Source organism: Pecten maximus, chromosome 10 (genome assembly GCF_902652985.1).
Source record: "Pecten maximus chromosome 10, xPecMax1.1, whole genome shotgun sequence".
NCBI classification, from domain to species: Eukaryota; Metazoa; Mollusca; class Bivalvia; order Pectinida; family Pectinidae; genus Pecten; species Pecten maximus.
The window spans coordinates 17,108,721-17,130,757 of record NC_047024.1 but is presented as its reverse complement, the minus strand read 5'-3'; the positions used below and the strand labels follow the sequence as shown (position 1 = coordinate 17,130,757).

Here is a 22,037-nt window from a genome sequence, read left to right as displayed (position 1 = left end):
CACAAAATTGACAAAAAATGTTTAGGGTCTGGAAATTTAGGATGGGTAGGTGGTTTCTAAGCTACCCTAATTTTACAATTATAGCCTTTTGGTAAAGTTGATACATGGTTTTATTAACCTTCGTCCTCGGTTAATATTTTTTCAGGTTGATAAAACCTTGTATTGACTAAAATCAAAAGGTTATAATAGTTTTATTATAAAATGACTGTTTTGATTTTTAAATATTCACACACTGAATGTAAGAAACACTTGTATATGTAATGAGAGAGACTGTTTAGTGATCATGAAGTATTTGTAAACAATTCATTATATCTTTTAAACACTACACAATCAAAAGTTAACTTATATGAATGTATATCAAAATGCATTAAATACACTGATTCTTATGGTAATTCATTTTAAAAATCAAAGTTACTGCTTGCCATGTTACAAAAAAAATAAAAATAAAAAACACTTTACTCCTTACATTTTAATACCAAGAGGAAGCTATACTGTGTAACATGTAAGGTGGGGATACAGGTGTGGTACTCGATATACTGTGTGATCTGTAAGGTGTGGATACAGGTGTTGTACTCAATATACTGTGTAACATGTAAGGTGTGAATACAGGTGTGGTACTCGATATACTGTGTAACATGTAAGGTGTGGATACAGGTGTGGTATTCGATGTGTAACATGTAAGGTGTGGATACAGGTGTGGTATTCGATGTGTAACATGTAAGGTGTGAATACAGGTGTGGTACTCGATATACTGTGTAACATGTAAGGTGTGGATACAGGTGTGGTACTCGATGTGTAACATGTAAGGTGGGGATACAGGTGTGGTATTCGATGTGTAACATGTAAGGTGGGGATACAGGTGTGGTACTCGATATACTGTGTGATCTGTAAGGTGTGGATACAGGTGTGGTACTCGATATACTGTGTAACATGTAAGGTGTGAATACAGGTGTGGTACTCGATATACTGTGTAACATGTAAGGTGTGGATACAGGTGTTGTACTCGATATACTGTGTAACATGTAAGGTGGGGATACAGGTGTGGTACTCGATATACTGTGTAACATGTAAGGTGTGGATACAGGTGTGATACTCGATATACTGTGTAACATGTAAGGTGTGGATACGGGTGTGGTACTCGATATACTGTGTAACATGTAAGGTGTGAATACAGGTGTTGTACTCGATATACTGTGTAACATGTAAGGTGGGGATACAGGTGTGGTACTCGATATACTGTGTTACATGTAAGGTGTGGATACAGGTGTGGTACTCGATATACTGTGTAACATGTAAGGTGTGGATACGGGTGTGGTACTCGATATACTGTGTAACATGTAAGGTGGGGATATGGGTGTGGTATTCGATGTGTAACATGTAAGGTGGGGATACAGGTGTGGTACTCGATATACTGTGTAACATGTAAGGTGGGGATACAGGTGTGGTACTCGATATACTGTGTAACATGTAAGGTGTGAATACAGGTGTGGTACTCGATGTGTAACATGTAAGGTGGGGATACAGGTGTTGTACTCGATATGCTGTGTAACATGTAAGGTGGGGATACAGGTGTGGTACTCGATATACTGTGTAACATGTAAGGTGTGAATACAGGTGTGGTACTCGATATACTGTGTAACATGTAAGGTGTGAATACAGGTGTGGTACTCGATGTGTAACATGTAAGGTGGGGATACAGGTGTGGTACTCGATATACTGTGTAACATGTAAGGTGTGGATACACAGGTGTGGTACTCAATATACTGTGTAACATGTAAGGTGTGGATATAGGTGTGGTACTCAATATACTGTGTAACATGTAAGGTGGGGATACAGGTGTGGTACTCGATGTGTAACATGTAAGGTGGGGATACAGGTGTGGTACTCGATATACTGTGTAACATGTAAGGTGGGAATACAGGTGTGGTACTCGATATGCTGTGTAACATGTAAGGTGGGGATACAGGTGTGGTACTCGATATACTGTGTAACATGTAAGGTGTGAATACAGGTGTGGTACTCGATATACTGTGTAACATGTAAGGTGTGAATACAGGTGTGGTACTCGATGTGTAACATGTAAGGTGGGGATACAGGTGTGGTACTCGATATACTGTGTAACATGTAAGGTGGGGATACAGGTGTGGTACTCGATATACTGTGTAACATGTAAGGTGTGGATATACAGGTGTGGTACTCGATATACTGTGTAACATGTAAGGTGTGGATACGGGTGTGGTACTCGATATACTGTGTAACATGTAAGGTGTGGATACAGGTGTGGTACTCGATATACTGTGTAACATGTAAGGTGGGGATACAGGTGTGGTACTCAATATACTGTGTAACATGTAAGGTGTGGATATACAGGTGTGGTACTCGATGTGTAACATGTAAGGTGTGGATACAGGTGTGGTACTCGATATACTGTGTAACATGTAAGGTGTGGATACAGGTGTGGTACTCGATATACTGTGTAACATGTAAGGTGGGGATACAGGTGTGGTACTCGATATACTGTGTAACATGTAAGGTGGGGATACGGGTGTGGTACTCGATATACTGTGTAACATGTAAGGTGTGAATACAGGTGTGGTACTCGATATACTGTGTAACATGTAAGGTGTGGATACAGGTGTGGTACTCAATATACTGTGTAACATGTAAGGTGTGGATATAGGTGTGGTACTCGATGTGTAACATGTAAGGTGTGAATACAGGTGTGGTACTCGATATACTGTGTAACATGTAAGGTGTGGATACAGGTGTGGTATTCGATGTGTAACATGTAAGGTGTGGATACAGGTGTGGTATTCGATGTGTAACATGTAAGGTGTGGATACAGGTGTGGTACTCAATATACTGTGTAACATGTAAGGTGTGGATACAGGTGTGGTATTCGATGTGTAACATGTAAGGTGTGGATACAGGTGTGGTATTCGATGTGTAACATGTAAGGTGTGGATACAGGTGTGGTATTCGATGTGTAACATGTAAGGTGTGGATACAGGTGTGGTACTCGATATACTGTGTAACATGTAAGGTGTGAATACAGGTGTGGTATTCGATGTGTAACATGTAAGGTGTGGATATAGGTGTGGTACTCAATATACTGTGTAACATGTAAGGTGTGGATACAGGTGTGGTATTCGATGTGTAACATGTAAGGTGTGGATACAGGTGTGGTACTCGATATACTGTGTAACATGTAAGGTGTGGATACAGGTGTGGTATTCGATGTGTAACATGTAAGGTGTGGATATAGGTGTGGTACTCAATATACTGTGTAACATGTAAGGTGTGGATACAGGTGTGGTATTCGATGTGTAACATGTAAGGTGTGGATACAGGTGTGGTACTCGATATACTGTGTAACATGTAAGGTGGGGATACAGGTGTGGTACTCGATATACTGTGTAACATGTAAGGTGTGGATACAGGTGTGGTACTCGATGTGTAACATGTAAGGTGGGGATACAGGTGTGGTACTCGATATACTGTGTAACATGTAAGGTGTGGATACAGGTGTGGTACTCGATATACTGTGTAACATGTAAGGTGTGGATACAGGTGTGGTACTCGATATACTGTGTGATCTGTAAGGTGTGGATATAGGTGTGGTACTCGATATACTGTGTAACATGTAAGGTGTGAATACAGGTGTGGTACTCGATATACTGTGTAACATGTAAGGTGTGGATATAGGTGTGGTACTCGATATACTGTGTAACATGTAAGGTGTGGATATGGGTGTGGTACTCGATATACTGTGTAACATGTAAGGTTTGGATATGGGTGTGGTACTCGATATACTGTGTAACATGTAAGGTGTGGATATAGGTGTGGTACTCGATATACTGTGTAACATGTAAGGTGTGGATATAGGTGTGGTACTCGATATACTGTGTAACATGTAAGGTGTGGATATAGGTGTGGTACTCGATATACTGTGTAACATGTAAGGTGTGGATATAGGTGTGGTACTCGATATACTGTGTAACATGTAAGGTGTGGATATGGGTGTGGTACTCGATATACTGTGTAACATGTAAGGTGTGGATATGGGTGTGGTACTCGATATACTGTGTAACATGTAAGGTGTGGATATGGGTGTGGTACTCGATATACTGTGTAACATGTAAGGTGTGGATATAGGTGTGGTACTCGATATACTGTGTAACATGTAAGGTGTGGATATAGGTGTGGTACTCGATATACTGTGTAACATGTAAGGTGTGGATATAGGGTGTGGTACTCGATATACTGTGTAACATGTAAGGTGGGGAAGCAGGGCGTTTGTATGTCTCTGAATGTACTATGTAAGATATGAGGTGTGGGCAATGACTTAAGAAGTATAATACTATATACAGCTGTACATGGTTTATGATTTACATAAGGATTACTACATGTATAACATGCTGGACGTCAAGTGTTTAAAAGTATTTAATAGCAATGACAAACATTGTATTTAAATAGCTCTGTCTTGGTTTTCATAAACTGGTTTGACAAGTCTATTAAAATCCCACTCGGCAGTTGTAAAGGTAGTAGAGCAGGTTGTCTGTGAATGAATAATGATATAGTTCTCCAGTGTCAGACTGAATACCATACCTCAGTCTTGAATTCCTGTACCATAGAGTAAACAATTATCATACCTTTCCTTATTTCACACTATATAAAAAGTACACAATAGAAATGCTATTTGAGACACATTATCCAAAAATGCTATTAACCACGTTAATAGTCAAAATTGCTATCTACCAAAAATGTGGTATTTAAACCGCATTCAAATTTTTGTTGATTGTTTTGCTTTGTTCATTCTGATTGGACAATCTCTATAGCCATCCCTTGTATGACAATAAAGTCTGAAAGCGCTTTCGAAATTAATGTAAGCGTTTACGAGACAAAGATGAAGCTGACATAATTTGTTTACTCAAATTGTTTCAGTGAATGCTACAGGAATATTTCGGAAAAAGGCTTCATCTACAAGATTCGATAATCTGTATGAAGAAGCGATGGAGAGTATTATTTCTGAAAAAGACAGTGCTAACATTGTAATAAGTAGTAATAAAAATAGCAGTTAGCAAACTTAGAGACTATCTTCAGGAAAAAGCATTAAGAAAACTGGAGGATATATATATTGACACTGGTTTGAGAAATAGAATAATGTAATGTGAGTATTGTCCACAGTTATATCCGCTGAAACCAAGTTGGGGGGTATAGGGGGAATATACTGGAAACAGCATGTCCATCCTTTGCATCTGTAAACCAATTTTTTTGTTATTCATGATATGTCCTTGTGTCTCCCTGAAAGCCATTAAGTTCTTGTCCTGACAACTTCTCGTTATGATAATGTCTTTTTGGGGTTTGTCCCGAAACAATCCTTGTTCCTGCTATTTCTCAGAAAGAAATTGAGCTCCTTGATCCCTAATATGCATGTTAAATTTTGAGTCTGATCAGAATACAAAATGGCCAATTTGCCGTTTTGAATTTTGACAGTTGAAGTTTGTTTTGAGTCTGATTGGGAAAACAAAATGGCATGTACATCGCCATCTTAGATATTTTGCGAGTTGAATTTTATTACACACCTGCAATGAAGTTAGGGGGGTATACTGGAATCGGGTTGTCCGTCCGTTCGTCTGACCATCCGTCTGTAGACACATCTTGTCCGGACAACTCCTCCTAAACCAGTGAACCGATTCCAATGAAACTTCACACAAATAGAGAGGACCATGTGTAGATATGCATGCAGCTGTTTAAATTCCAAAATTTTGGTTGCCATGGTTACTGGTCACTATTTATAGGTTTTTCTTATCCGGACAACTCCTCCTAAACTTGTGAACTGATTTTCACAAAACTTTACAGGAATTTTAGGGAACATGTGCAGTTACAGGAATGTTAGAATGTTAGGGAACATATATATTGTGCAGATGTGCATGCAGCTGTTTAAATTCCATTTTTTTTGCCATGGTAACTGATCGCTTATATATAAACAGGTTTTTAGTATTGTCCAGACAACTCTTCCAGAACCTGTGGACTGATTTCAACAAAAATTATGACTAAATTCTCTTTATTATAAACAACACATATTCCAGCCATTCTGAATTTCAGAAATAGGGGCATGCACTGGTTATCTTAGTTGGCCTCTAAATAACAGTTCCAGTTGTCCATTGACTCATGCACATTACGGGGGTATTTATATATAGTCAGCTATCCTGGTGACAGTTCTAGCTATATCTGTATCACTATCTTCAGAAATAATGGAAGGAGATTTCTCAACCTTGATATATCAGTTCCTTTCCTTACAGTTAAACACTATTATCACTATCAGAAAATTCTTGATGGATCCTTCTCAGATTTCATCTAAAGGTTTCCTTTGGTCCTTACTGTGTGTATGCTCAAGTTTGAGACTGATTGGGAAAACAAATGATGGCCAACATATAGCCATATTGGATTTTAACAGTTGAAATTTATTATTGTTATACCTAACAAATTTCTGTTATAGGTCTTTCTTTGATTTCATAATTTACTTAGGTTCCCCTCCAGCATGTTATTAAACATCTTCGCTAGCCAAGGCTTCTGATTACGTTACACTCCACGAACCCTTGGCAGATATAGGCGTCAGTTCTGGCCCTCTAGCGGAGATTCGAAATTACCACCCCTTTATGCATGAAATTTTCGACCAATCAAAACGAGCGTTACCAATGTACTTCATCGGTGATGTTTACAGACACACATGAAGGCTAGTGTCATTTCGATGAGATGTGTGATCAATGACTTATATAAATTGATCAGACACTGCGAATGTGTCCCCAAAGATTGTACGTCTCTGTATTTAGGTAAAATGCAATGACATAGTCGACAATGCAGTTCTGTACTGGGTGCCGCAATTTTTGTTTACTGCGAAACCAAGCCTGAATGTAAAACGCGATTTGATTGGGTGCCCTGGGATTCCAGGGCGCGACAGTTTGAACACGACTATAGCCGCCAAGGGTTCGTGGAGTGTAACGTAATCAGAAGCCTTGGCTAGCGAAGATGGTTATTAAATTGTTAAGAGGAAAAAAGAAAAGAGGGGAAAAGTAGAGAAAAGATTGACAAGCAAGATCATTGTTGGCCGTGCCAAAATCCATCTAGGATCTCCTGTTTAGTTTAAGCATTTCTCAAAGAACAAAACTAATTTTGTCTAGCCTATCAAACTATTCTTTTTGGACAATGTCAAAATCTAAAATCTAAATCCTGAAATTGGTTAAATTTGTTTGTGTTCTATAGAAACCATATTTTGGTATCTAGGTCACTGCATATGAGATACTATGTTGTTTGTGTTACAGGTGAGTCTAGGGGACTGAGGTGGTACATGGTCACTAACTACTACAAATACCCACCTCACCAGGAGGCATTCGACCAACTTTGAAGAGTCAGCCCTTTATATTGGAGGGATGTCCAAAATGGATCAATCAAAAATGTATCGTGTTTCCTCCATTTTGCTTTTGATAACCATCATCTTGCCAGGAACTTTATGTCAAAGTGAGTATGGAGATTTATTTTGTGGCTTGAGTACTATAAAGTTATTGCAGTCTATGTATTTCTGTATTCTAATCTTATACAAATGCCTCTGATATATGCTACACATTGTACCTGCAGCAATCTCATTTCTATATTATGGCTAAGATCTGGTTTGCAAATTATCTAATGCGCAGCACAATTAAAGTTTGCTTAGCAAAATCTGCACACTGTCTGGAAAAGTAAGCAGCATCCTTTGCAGTAGTAAAGATTTTTGCTACATTTTCTGTCTTTGATATTTCCATAAAAAGCTATGGACTGTCATGGAAATCAGCAGAAAATTTCCATATAGTATGTTCCATTGTCCAATTATTCCACCAATTCAACGAATTATAAAAAAATCATATGGAAATTTAACTAAACTGAAAAAATTTCACTAAAAATTCTCACTCTTGCAAAAATATTTTGATAATATTTTCCTATGTACATGTAAATCTGTTCAAAATGGCCGCCGACTTCTGATTGGTTGAGGCTTGTCCAGACAACCCCTACTAAAGTTCTCTTCAGATTTCAACAAAGAGTGGCATGTATAATCAGTACAACACGTAGTTGTACATCCTGACTTTTTTCTTGCACCAACCGAGGGTATTAGTTAATCGCTTGGGATACAACTCTAGTGTTATTTGATGAGTTCCATATTTGTCTAAACGTCTAAACTACAATGTGGTGTATAGTAGTCTATCAACATTGTGGGAGTTGATTTTTTTTTGGTTTGCACTCTACAATGCACTTCTATGTAATTTTTATAGATGCACCATCTGTGACCATAATATCCACATCCTACCAAGCCAATTCTGGCTCAAGTGTTACTTTGCAGTGTATTGCATCGGGAAATCCTACGGTTACTGCAATCACCTGGTTTAAAACTGCCAATGGAATAGAAACAACTTTGACTATAGATAACACAAAATACCAAGGGGGAAGCACTGCCAGTCCTTCACTGATAATCAACAATTTGGCCAGTTCAGACACTGCATCTTACAAATGTAGGGCCACAAATTCAGTAGGGTCTACGGACAGTCAACAGATCCAGCTTTCTGTTACCATTACGACAGGTAATGTCCGCATGTCGATATATCAGCTTTCTGTCAATATTACGACAGGTAATGTCCGCATGTCGATATATCAGCTTTCTGTCAATATTACGACAGGTAATGTCCGCATGTCGATATATCAGCTTTCTGTCACTATATTACGACATGTAATGTCTACATGTCTATATATATCAGCTTTCTGTCACTATTACAACAGGTAGTGTCGGCATGTAAATATATCAGCTTTCTGTCAATATTACGACAGGTAATGTCCGCATGTCAATATATATCAGCTTTCTGTCACTATTACAACAGGTAATGTCGGCATGTCGATATATTAACTTTCTGTCACCATTACGACAGGTAATGTCCGCATGTCGATATATTAACTTTCTGTCACCATTACGACAGGTAATGTCCGCATGTCGATATATCAGCTTTCTGTCACTATTACGACCGGTAATGTCTGCATGTCGATATATCAGCTTTCTGTCAATATTACGATAGATATAATATGCGCATGTCGATATATTGGCTTTCTGTCACTAGAGTACGACAGGTAATATTTGCATGTCGATATTTTAATTTTTCTATTGCTGTTACAACAGGTAATGTCTGCATGTCGATATATCAATTTTTTGTCACTATTACGACAGGTTATGTCCGCATGAAGATATATTATATCAACTTTCTGTCATCATTACGACATGTAATGTCCGCATGACGATATAGCAATTTTCTATCACTATTACGAAAGATAATGTCTTCATGTCAATATATCAACTTTCTGTCAGTGTTATGACAAAAATGCCAATATATATAAGACTCGGCAGGTTATATTTATAGAAAGTAATGAATGTTGTATATTGATCCTGCTTGTATGCTGATTCATGAGGCCATAATTTGGTCCAAGATAAATATTTCAGCTTTATTTTCCTTTTCTTCTCTTGACGAGCTGTTACACATATCTTGACCCTCCTCATATGGTCATGGTTGTCACAGTAAACCAAGCGAAATATTTTGAAGTGTATTGAAACTATAGGTGCAGTGACTTATTTTAAAATGCAATTTCACCACAAATTTGAACCTCAAACATAACTTTTTCTGTATATCTTATTATAAGTGTCCTGACAATGAAATCAACAATTCAGCTACAATAAGTATCACCCTGCATTTTTATCACATATATAACTTTTTATTGGGTATTTTCAGCTTATAACACAATACAAAATTATATAAAATATGAATGCACTGAAATGGTAAACATCTGACTTAAAGCCTCTCTGTGTTATTGTCTATAGATATAAAACTTTATCAAATTATACTTCATATTTCAATACAGGTTTATCTTCGTTTAATTCCCTTTGAATCTGCTCAGTTGGGTCAACAAATCATAAATAAAGTATATAATAAACATAAAAAAAAAACCACCCTTGCATGTGTCAAGTTACCTATGCTAAAAAAACTATAACTTTTGATGCTAGATTGGAACCATGTTCTAATCTAGCATTAAAAAGTTATAATTTTTTGTGACTTTTCTTTATGTGAAAAATAATCAAAACTTGTTTTAAGTATTGAAAAGTTACAAAATAGGGTACAAAAAAGTTATAATAAGTTATAATTAGATACTTCATTTGGTTCAGGGATCGTTTTATTTTGACACAAAAAAATCGAAAAGTTTTCGAAGTCTATATAGAAAGACACAAAGAAGTTATAAAAACTACATTGATCAATTCAAAGTTTTCAAAAAGTTACAAAATAGACTGTTTGAAAAAGGTACAGAAAAGGTACTAGAAATGTATAAAAAGTTTTTATAAGTAATTTTGGTATCCTCAGATGATTAACAGAAAGAGCATTGGTTTGTTTACCACATGACGACAAGTTTCACAGCCAATTTAGGTTTCAGGTTCAACCTTTTTTTATTTCTATGTAACAGACTCACACTCAGGGTCTGTAAGTCGTAGAAGATGTTGTGATTTTTCCCAATTCTTTTATTTACGTTTGTGCCAGCAACTAGTCCATCTGATTGACTTTGGGCTTCTGATGCATGGCTTTGATGGCTGGTCACCATTCTTTTAAACAAACCAGTTTACACATGCGTGCATGACAAATTATCTTTACGATGGACCCTGTAATCAGTGGGTAGTTTCCCAGTTTTAATTACAATTATAAATAACTATGGTATACATTCTCAAATTACATTATCGTTAGGGCATTCCACCATTCAACACAGTTTTGCATATTGTCATAATCTATATATTGGGAAAACATAGAGGTCGAAGCTCCAATGTCATTCTGTAACCTAGCTCATTTGAAACCATCTCTTATTGTAAACATGGTAATTTTCTGTCATTACAGCTGCTCCTACAGTGACCATTGGTCAAAACAGTTACAATATTAATGCTGGAACTGATATCATACTGGTATGTAATGTGAATAATAACGGCGCAACCCTGACAGCTGTCAGCTGGACTCGCACCGCAAATGGACAGACTATTACATTAACGATAGATGGCACCAAATACCAAAATGCAAACACAGGAAACCCATCTCTTACCATCACAAGTACTTCTAGTGCAGATGATGGCACTTATATCTGTTCTGCATCAAACAGTGTTGGTACAACGTCAAGCTCTCCAACAGCGTTAACTGTGACAGGTAAGAAAACAGTTAGACTCAATCTGTCCTACAACATTAACTGTGACAGGTAAGAAAACACAGACTCAATCTGTCCTACAACATTAACTCTCACAGGTAAGAAAACACAGACTCAATCTGTCCTACAACATTAACTGTGACAGGTAAGAAAACACAGACTCAATCTGCCCTACAACATTAACTCTCACAGGTAAGAAAACACAGACTCAATCTGTCCTACAACATTAACTGTGACAGGTAAGAAAACACAGACTCAATCTGTCCTACAACATTAACTCTCACAGGTAAGAAAACACAGACTCAATCTGTCCTACAACATCAACTGTGACAGGTAAGAAAACAGTTAGACTCAATCTGTCCTACAACATTAACTGTGACAGGTAAGAAAACAGTAAGACTCAATCTGTCCTACAACATTAACTGTGACAGGTAAGAAAACACAGACTCAATCTGTCCTACAACATTAACTGTGATAGGTAAGAAAACAGTTAGACTCAATCTGTCCTACAACATTAACCGTCACAGGTAAGAAAACACAGACTCAATCTGTCCTACAACATTAACCTTCACAGGTAAGAAAACACAGACTCAATCTGTCCTACAACATTAACCTTCACAGGTAAGAAAACACAGACTCAATCTGTCCTACAACAATAACCTTCACAGGTAACACAGACTCAATCTGTCCTACAACATTAACTGTGATAGGTAAGAAAACACAGACTCAATCTGTCCTACAACATTAACTGTGATAGGTAAGAAAACACAGACTCAATCTGTCCTACAACATTAACTGTCACAGGTAACACAGACTCAATCTGTACTACAACATTAACCCTCACAGGTAAGAAAACACAGACTCAATCTGTGCTACAACATTAACACTCACAGGTAAGAAAACACAGACTCAATCTGTCCTTTAATGTTAACCCTCACAGGTAACACAGACTCAATCTGTCCTTTAATGTTAACCCTCACAGGTAAGAAAACACAGACTCAATCTGTACTACAACATTAACACTCACAGGTAAGAAAACACAGACTCAATCTGTCCTTTAATGTTAACCCTCACAGGTAACACAGACTCAATCTGTCCTACAACATTAACTGTGATAGGTAAGAAAACACAGACTCAATCTGTCCTACAACATTAACTGTCACAGGTAAGAAAACACAGACTCAATCTGTCCTACAACATTAACCGTCACAGGTAAGAAAACACAGACTCAATCTGTCCTACAACATTAACTGTCACAGGTAAGAAAACACAGACTCAATCTGTCCTAATACGTTAACCGTAACAGGTAAGAAAACACAGACTCAATCTGTCCTACAACATTAACTGTCACAGGTAGGAAAACACAGACTCAATCTGTCCTACAACATTAACTGTCACAGGTAAGAAAACACAGACTCAATCTGTCCTACAACATCAACTGTCACAGGTAAGAAAACAGTTAGACTCAATCTGTCCTACAACATTAACTGTGACAGGTAAGAAAACACAGACTCAATCTGTCCTACAACGTTAACCGTCACAGGTAAGAAAACACAGACAGGAAAGATATTTCTGAATCTTGATATGTAGGTTCCCCTTGCTCCATATTATGCCCATGTAATTTTGAGACTGATCAGGGAAACAAAATGGCTGACACGTGGTCATCTTGAATTTTGACTCTTGAAACTTGATGTTTATGTTCCTTTTGTTACATTGATTAAGAGGATTCTTAGAGTGGAGAATAGAGAAAAGTAGAGAAAAGATCAGTCTTTCAAAAGACCAATTAGGATTCAATGGTGGATGCTATGATCCCTCCAGAATCATTAATGTTACCTACTGGTGATACTGAGGGGACTATAGTTTTCATCTCTGTCCATATGTTCGTCCGTCCACTCAGTTTTCCGCACATTGCTCCAAGGTATATTTTTGAAAGTTGATCATATTTATTTTTCAGACCTTCCGATTGTAACCATTGCCCAAACAGCCTTTGGTGCACAGGTGTCGACTACTATCACTCTCGGCTGTACCGTCTCCTCATCTAGTACAGTCACTTCTGTCTTCTGGCAGCGTGATGTTGGATCAGGCACCCAAACCATTACTATTGATGGGGTCAATTTCTCTGGTTCCTCTGTTGCCATACCCTCTTTGACCATCATCAATGCAGACACCGCCGACACCGGGACCTACCAGTGCTTTGCTACAAATGCTGCTGGAACTAGCTCAAGTGTTTCAGCTACAGTGACTATTGTATCAGGTAGATATACAGTATTGAATGAAAGATATAAAAGGATATATTCTAACAGTCGGGGAAAAAAACTTCTAACATCTTAATTGGTCTGCCGGCTTGTGCATCGACTGATATGATATCCTAAATACATGAGAACCCCACAAACAGTCTTATATTCTTCATACAACTATATACAGTCAGTTAAAAATGGTTAAAACCCATGTAACTGACACGTAAAACCATTGCTATGTGTTATAAGTAACCAACAGAGCCTAATTTACTCAACTGCCCCAGCTGCAATGTTAAGAGAACGACCCATCAGTTTATTTAACAATATGGGTGACAGCTATAGCCATTCAACTGTAGCGGAACTGGACTGAAGTTTGTTATCACTATTTCTCAGAAAGTGATGAAGGGATCTTTCTGAAATTGGATATGCTTCAAGCTGTAATTTTTCAGGGAACTACGGTGAAGTCTAAGGTAACCATAAATCACTATAGAAATGTTGACACAGTTAATATATGTTATAAGCATGTTATGTAGATGTTATGGATAGTTTTTAGGACGACTATGACAGCAGGTAGTTGTGACTATATATACTTTCACTATGATTTCAGCCGTACCAACCGTTACAGTCGCACAGTCTGCCTATAGTACGAACACAGGAACTAGTATAATCCTGACCTGTACAGTTAGTTCAGCAACAACAGTTACCTCGGTGTTCTGGCAACGAACCATCGGCGGATCGACTGTTACCCTGACTATAGACAATGTTAACTACTCAGGGTCATCCCCATCTGTACCATCCTTAACAGTAATATCTGCCGATACGGGAGACTCCGGATCTTACACTTGTTTCGCCACCAATAATGCTGGAACAGGGAACAGTGTACCCACCACTTTGACTGTGACAGGAAGTAAGTACACTGTAAAAGTTGAGGTTGTGACTCTATAAACCTTGCTTGTTTTTATCTACAGGATAACACTGTGCTGGAGTTAAAGGGGAGTTAAGGAACCTGGGTTGTAGTTTTCTGCATGAATTTGATTTTAACTGAAACAAAAATTTCAGAATTATCTTGGCTTTAGGAGTTGCTCATCTTTTTTATTAGCCCACCATCACCATCATCAGATGGTGGGCTATTCAAATCGCTCTGCGTCCGTGGTCCGTCCGTCCGTCCGTCCGTCCGTCCCTCCGTCCATCCCTCCGTCCTTAAACAATTCTTGTTATCGCTAATCCTCAGAAAGAACTGAAGGGATCTTTCTCAAATTTCATATGTAGGTTCCCCTTGGTGCCTAGTTATGCATATTGCATTTTGAGACCAATCGGAAAACAACATGGCCGACAGGCAGCCATCTTGGATTTTGACAATTGAAGTTTGTTACCGCTATTTCTCAGAAAGTACTATTATATAGGGATCTTTCTCAAATTTCATATGTAGGTTCCCCTTGGTGCCTAGTTATGCATATTGCATTTTGAAACCAATCAAAAAACAACATGACCGACAGGAAGCCATCTTGGATTTTGACAATTGAAGTTTGTTATCACTATTTCTCAGAAAGTGATGAAGGGATCTTTCTGAAATTTCATATGTATGTTTCCCTTGGTGCCTTGTTATGCATATTGCATTTTGAGACCAATCGGAAAACAACATGGCCGACAGCAGCCATCTTGGATTTTGACAATTGAAGTTTGTTATCGCTACTTCTCAGAAAGTACTGAAGGGATCTTTCTCAAATTTCATATGTAGGTTCCCCTTTGTGCCTAGTTATGCATATTGCATTTTGAGACCAATCGGAAAACAACATGGCCGACAGGCAGCCATCTTGGATTTTGACAATTGAAGTTTGTTATCGCTATTTCTCAGAAAGTGATGAAGGGATCTTTCTCAAATTTGATATGTAGGTTTCCCTTGGTGCCTAGTTATGCATATTGTATTTTGAGACCAATCGGAAAACAACATGGCCGACAGGCAGCCATCTTGGATTTTGACATTTGAAATTTGTTATCGCTATTTCTCAGAATGTAGTGAAGGGATCTTTCTCAAATTTCATATGTATGTTCCCCATGGTCCCTAGTTATGCATATTGTATTTTGGGACCAGTCGGAAAACAACATGGCCGACAGGCAGCCATCTTGGATTTTGACAATTGAAGTTTATCACTATTTCTTAGAAAGTACTCAAGGGATCTTTCTCAAATTTCATATATTGGTTCCCCTTGTTTGAACAGTACTTGAGAGATGTTTCTCAATTTGCACAGATTAGTAAGAGGAAGGGAAAATAGAGAAAAGATCAATCTGACATGGAACCTATAAAGATCATTCAATGGTGGGCGCCAAGATCCCTCTGGGATCTCTTGTTATTTTTTTTGAAAACTTTATTTAGGACAGCTCTTTATACCACAGGGTATCATCATGAAACCAATAACACAGATATAAATTTGACTGGACTTTTTGGAGAATTTCTCCAACTGGAGATTATTCAAACCGGGTTTTTTCTTCCTGCAAATATAATTTTCCTTCATTCATTTCAGAATTTTAATCTTGTCCAGATATTTCCACTGATTTTTTTTTCAGCTGATTGTTTTGAAACATGGTAGGCTAAATAGTTATGATGTATAGCTTTGTTTTCCTGAGCAGTATTTTGGTTCAACTACTTCAATAACTTTGTATCAGTATTTGAATCCTCCTACAGTTTTAAAGTCATCTGAGAGAAAGTCTTTATTATGAACACTTTTTATTAGTTATCATCTGTCATCTGTAGTCTGTCATAAAAAGTTATATTTTTGATGTTTCAATAACCAAGAGGCCCATGGGAGTCATGATATTGAGCAAGTAGCATGTTTAGATGATGGGCTACAGTCTTTGTTCTAAATGAATGACCTTCTTTTAAGGTGACAGGGGTCAAAAATGTTAAAATCTTTTCCTTTGTTTATCTCAGTTTTTAAATATTGTCTGGATGTCTTCAACAGTTTTCAGTCAATCTCTTTGAAAAATTTGTAGGCTGAATAATCATGATGTTATAATGTATGATGCAGATGTTTTTTCCCTAGTGTAACAGAGCGCATGATTAATTAAATTTAAATCACTGCCTCCGCTAGGGATCGAACCCGGGACCTCTGGCTTACTAGTCTTACGCTCAACCGATCGAGCTAAAGAGAAGATCTCTCTAGCCGAGCGGTATATTGCAACTAGTATTTACCAGGGTTACATACTCCCCCTCCAGGAAAGAAATAATTAAAAAGGTAATTAAACAAATGAAGAGTAAAGCGTATATGTCAGTCATAATTGTTTTACTAAAGTAAACAACTGTATGCAAATCTGACAGAATGCAACTGGCAAGCATGGGGTTGTCAGCCGCCATTTTCTTTTGTATAAAGTAAAGTAATTGGCTTAACTGTCTTTCCCATCCCATCACGTCGGATCACATTGTGTTGCAACCTGTCCCTTCCCGATAGTTCTGCCTCATGGGACTCTTCTTGATTGGATATGCTTCAAGCTGTAATTTTTCAGGGAACTACGGTGAAGTCTAAGGTAACCATAAATCACTATAGAAATGTTGACACAGTTAATATATGTTATAAGCATGTTATGTAGATGTTATGGATAGTTTTTAGGACGACTATGACAGCAGGTAGTTGTGACTATATATACTTTCACTATGATTTCAGCCGTACCAACCGTTACAGTCGCACAGTCTGCCTATAGTACGAACACAGGAACTAGTATAATCCTGACCTGTACAGTTAGTTCAGCAACAACAGTTACCTCGGTGTTCTGGCAACGAACCATCGGCGGATCGACTGTTACCCTGACTATAGACAATGTTAACTACTCAGGGTCATCCCCATCTGTACCATCCTTAACAGTAATATCTGCCGATACGGGAGACTCCGGATCTTACACTTGTTTCGCCACCAATAATGCTGGAACAGGGAACAGTGTACCCACCACTTTGACTGTGACAGGAAGTAAGTACACTGTAAAAGTTGAGGTTGTGACTCTATAAACCTTGCTTGTTTTTATCTACAGGATAACACTGTGCTGGAGTTAAAGGGGAGTTAAGGAACCTGGGTTGTAGTTTTCTGCATGAATTTGATTTTAACTGAAACAAAAATTTCAGAATTATCTTGGCTTTAGGAGTTGCTCATCTTTTTTATTAGCCCACCATCACCATCATCAGATGGTGGGCTATTCAAATCGCTCTGCGTCCGTGGTCCGTCCGTCCGTCCATCCCTCCGTCCTTAAACAATTCTTGTTATCGCTAATCCTCAGAAAGAACTGAAGGGATCTTTCTCAAATTTCATATGTAGGTTCCCCTTGGTGCCTAGTTATGCATATTGCATTTTGAGACCAATCGGAAAACAACATGGCCGACAGGCAGCCATCTTGGATTTTGACAATTGAAGTTTGTTACCGCTATTTCTCAGAAAGTACTATTATATAGGGATCTTTCTCAAATTTCATATGTAGGTTCCCCTTGGTGCCTAGTTATGCATATTGCATTTTGAAACCAATCAAAAAACAACATGACCGACAGGAAGCCATCTTGGATTTTGACAATTGAAGTTTGTTATCACTATTTCTCAGAAAGTGATGAAGGGATCTTTCTGAAATTTCATATGTATGTTTCCCTTGGTGCCTTGTTATGCATATTGCATTTTGAGACCAATCGGAAAACAACATGGCCGACAGCAGCCATCTTGGATTTTGACAATTGAAGTTTGTTATCGCTACTTCTCAGAAAGTACTGAAGGGATCTTTCTCAAATTTCATATGTAGGTTCCCCTTTGTGCCTAGTTATGCATATTGCATTTTGAGACCAATCGGAAAACAACATGGCCGACAGGCAGCCATCTTGGATTTTGACAATTGAAGTTTGTTATCGCTCTTTCTCAGAAAGTACTGAAGGGATCTTTCTCAAATTTCATATGTAGGTTCCCCTTGGTTCCTAGTTATGCATATCGCATTTTGAGACATGGCCGACAGGCAGCCATCTTGGATTTTGACATTTGAAATTTGTTATCGCTATTTCTCAGAATGTAGTGAAGGGATCTTTCTCAAATTTCATATGTATGTTCCCCATGGTCCCTAGTTATGCATATTGTATTTTGGGACCAGTCGGAAAACAACATGGCCGACAGGCAGCCATCTTGGATTTTGACAATTGAAGTTTATCACTATTTCTTAGAAAGTACTCAAGGGTTCTTTCTCAAATTTCATATATTGGTTCCCCTTGTTTGAACAGTACTTGAGAGATGTTTCTCAATTTGCACAGATTAGTAAGAGGAAGGGAAAATAGAGAAAGATCAATCTGACATGGAACCTATAAAGATCATTCAATGGTGGGCGCCAAGATCCCTCTGGGATCTCTTGTTATTTTTTTTGAAAACTTTATTTAGGACAGCTCTTTATACCACAGGGTATCATCATGAAACCAATAACACAGATATAAATTTGACTGGACTTTTTGGAGAATTTCTCCAACTGGAGATTATTCAAACCGGGTTTTTTCTTCCTGCAAATATAATTTTCCTTCATTCATTTCAGAATTTTAATCTTGTCCAGATATTTCCACTGATTTTTTTTTCAGCTGATTGTTTTGAAACATGGTAGGCTAAATAGTTATGATGTATAGCTTTGTTTTCCTGAGCAGTATTTTGGTTCAACTACTACAATAACTTTGTATCAGTATTTGAATCCTCCTACAGTTTTAAAGTCATCTGAGAGAAAGTCTTTATTATGAACACTTTTTATTAGTTATCATCTGTCATCTGTAGTCTGTCATAAAAAGTTATATTTTTGATGTTTCAATAACCAAGAGGCCCATGGGAGTCATGATATTGAGCCAGTAGCATGTTTAGATGATGGGCTACAGTCTTTGTTCTAAATGAATGACCTTCTTTTAAGGTGACAGGGGTCAAAAATGTTAAAATCTTTTCCTTTGTTTATCTCAGTTTTTAAATATTGTCTGGATGTCTTCAACAGTTTTCAGTCAATCTCTTTGAAAAATTTGTAGGCTGAATAATCATGATGTTATAATGTATGATGCAGATGTTTTTTCCCTAGTGTAACAGAGCGCATGATTAATTAAATTTAAATCACTGCCTCCGCTAGGGATCGAACCCGGGACCTCTGGCTTACTAGTCTTACGCTCAACCGATCGAGCTAAAGAGAAGATCTCTCTAGCCGAGCGGTATATTGCGGCTAGTATTTACCAGGGTTACATACTCCCCCTCCAGGAAAGAACTCGTCCTCGAAATATCAGGGGTAACAGCAATGCTTGTGGAGCATTCCTGAGTATTTTTCCCCAAGTCCCTACATGGGCGCCAATGTAACAGAGCGCATGATTAATTAAATTTAAATCACTGCCTCCGCTAGGGATTGAACCGGGACCTCTGGCTTACTAGTCTTACGCTCAACCGATCGAGCTAAAGAGAAGATCTCTCTAGCCGAGTGGTATATTGCGGCTAGTATTTACCAGGGTTACACTAGTAACATTTAGATCAAACTATTTCTGCAACAATATTCACCCTTTGTGACTCACCTGCCCAAAGTGAGCTTATGCCGTGGTGCAGCGTCGGTTCAACCGTCTGTCTGTCCGATATGTTTCCTTTAAACAACTACTTCTCAATAACCATAAGGTTCAGAGACCCGATATTGGGCCTGTAGCATGCTTGGGTGAAGGGCTACCATGTTGATCAAATGAATGACCATGATCCACATGCAAGGTCACAGGGCTCAAATATGCTAAATGACTTCTTCTCAATAACCAAGAGGCTCAGGACTTGATATTGGGTTTGTAGCATGCTTGGGTGAAGCGCTGCCAAGTTTATTCAAATGCTTGACTAGACTTACATTCAAGGTCACAGGGGTCAAATATATTAAAATCTTTTAAACGACTTATCGATAACCAAGAGGCCCAGAGTCTTGATATTGTGTCTGTAGCATGCTGGGGTGAAGGACTACCAAGTTGGTTCAAATGAATGACATTGGCCTACATTTAAGGTCACAAGGGTGAAATAGGCAAAAATCTTTAAACAATGATTTTTTGATAGCCAAGAGACTCCTGATACCTGATATTGGGCCAATGGTATGCTGGAATGAAGGCTTACAAAAATTACTTTCATGAATTAGCCTATCTGGCCTTCTCTGATAATTCAATAAAGTTGTGATCAGCACTAGTTAGTAACTGCATATAAATGACCTAGGTCACAATCAAAGTTACTCTGGAAGCAGGTGAGTGATGCAGGCCCATTTTAAATTTGAATCTCTTAGAAGTTTATGTTTGGTAGTAGTTGCTATTTACAGTTCCCTGAGTATTATATAATGTACAACTAATGTGTTTGAAAAAGTACCTCCATATTGTGTTCAGCTGGATACAGGAATCTATGTCACTTTGGCATCAGATGAGCATATATATTTTTCTCTGCCCCATGGCTGATCTAATATGCTATATACTAAACGTTTTAGCTCACCAGGCCACCTCACTGGTCCGAACGGCCACTGAACTTATGAAATGTTGTCCATCTGTCAAATTTTACTTCTAGTTGCCACTACTCATGAAACAACCAGTGGATTTGGACAAACATTTTTGTCTGAAGCATGTTTTTGTGGAGGGATTTTGTATAAACAGTGGGTCTATAGCCCTTCAGGTACCTGAGGGGTAGGGCTCAATAAGGGAAATATAGCAAATTTTTTAAAGCTCTTTTTCTGTAGGAATGAAAAGATTTTCATAATTTGGTTGAAAGCATATTTTGATGAAGGGAACCAATTTTGTATAAATGTTGGGTCAGGCCTGCAGGGGTCTGAGGGGCATGACTCAATAAAGAAATATAGCAAATTATCTAAAATCCTTCTGTAGCAATGAAAAATTTGGTCCATATTTTGTCTGAAGCATCCTTGGGTGAAAACAAACCAACTTTGTATTAACATTGTGTCTGGGCCCAAAGGGCCTGAGAGATGGGGCCAATAGGGGAAATATAGCAAATTCTATCAACTGAATGTGAAGTGTTTCACCGCAATATCAAGGCCAGTGATACAGGCCTTCTGAGCCTCTTGTTCACGGAACTATGGTGATGTCTAAGGTAACCATCAATCACTATAGAAACGGGGTGAGTAATTTGTAAAGAAGTGTTAATAAATCTGGGTGTTAGTTGTCTACAGGGATGAGAACTCTGAAAAGGAGTGTTAATAAATCTGTGTGTTAGTTGTATACAGGGGTGAATACTTTTTAAATTAGTGTTAATAAATCTGGGTGTTAGTTGTATACAGGGGTGAATACTTTGTAAAGGAGTGTTAATAAATCCGGATGTTAGTTGTCTACAGGGGTGAATACTCTGTAAAGGAGTGTTAATAAATCTGGGTGTTAGTTGTCTACAGGGGTGAATACTCTGTAAAGGAGTGTTAATAAATCTGTGTGTTAGTTGTATACAGGGGTGAATACTCTGTAAAGGAGTGTTAATAAATCTGTGTGTTAGTTGTATACAGGGGTGAATACTCTGTAAAGGAGTGTTAATAAATCTGTGTGTTAGTTGTCTACAGGGGTGAATACTTTGTAAAGGA

At 38.1% G+C, this 22,037-nt stretch overlaps 1 protein-coding gene across 22 annotated transcripts in view; it reads left to right on the top strand.

The window, feature by feature from the left end:
• Nucleotides 1-22,037, top strand: part of LOC117336916 (hemicentin-1-like) — a 160,858-nt gene that overhangs the window by 7,120 nt on the left and 131,701 nt on the right. For 20 of the 22 annotated variants that reach the window (XM_033897722.1, XM_033897724.1, XM_033897723.1 and 17 more), the window contains exons 2-7: nt 7,326-7,521; nt 8,307-8,612; nt 10,950-11,249; nt 13,202-13,501; nt 14,092-14,391; nt 17,144-17,443. In XM_033897722.1, coding sequence (XP_033753613.1) covers nt 7,434-7,521; nt 8,307-8,612; nt 10,950-11,249; nt 13,202-13,501; nt 14,092-14,391; nt 17,144-17,443 — 1,594 coding nt within the window. In that variant the 5' untranslated portion in view covers nt 7,326-7,433. The remainder of the gene's footprint in view (nt 1-7,325; nt 7,522-8,306; nt 8,613-10,949; nt 11,250-13,201; nt 13,502-14,091; nt 14,392-17,143; nt 17,444-22,037) is intronic. The other 2 variants (XM_033897725.1, XM_033897714.1) reach the window with 2 other exon arrangements.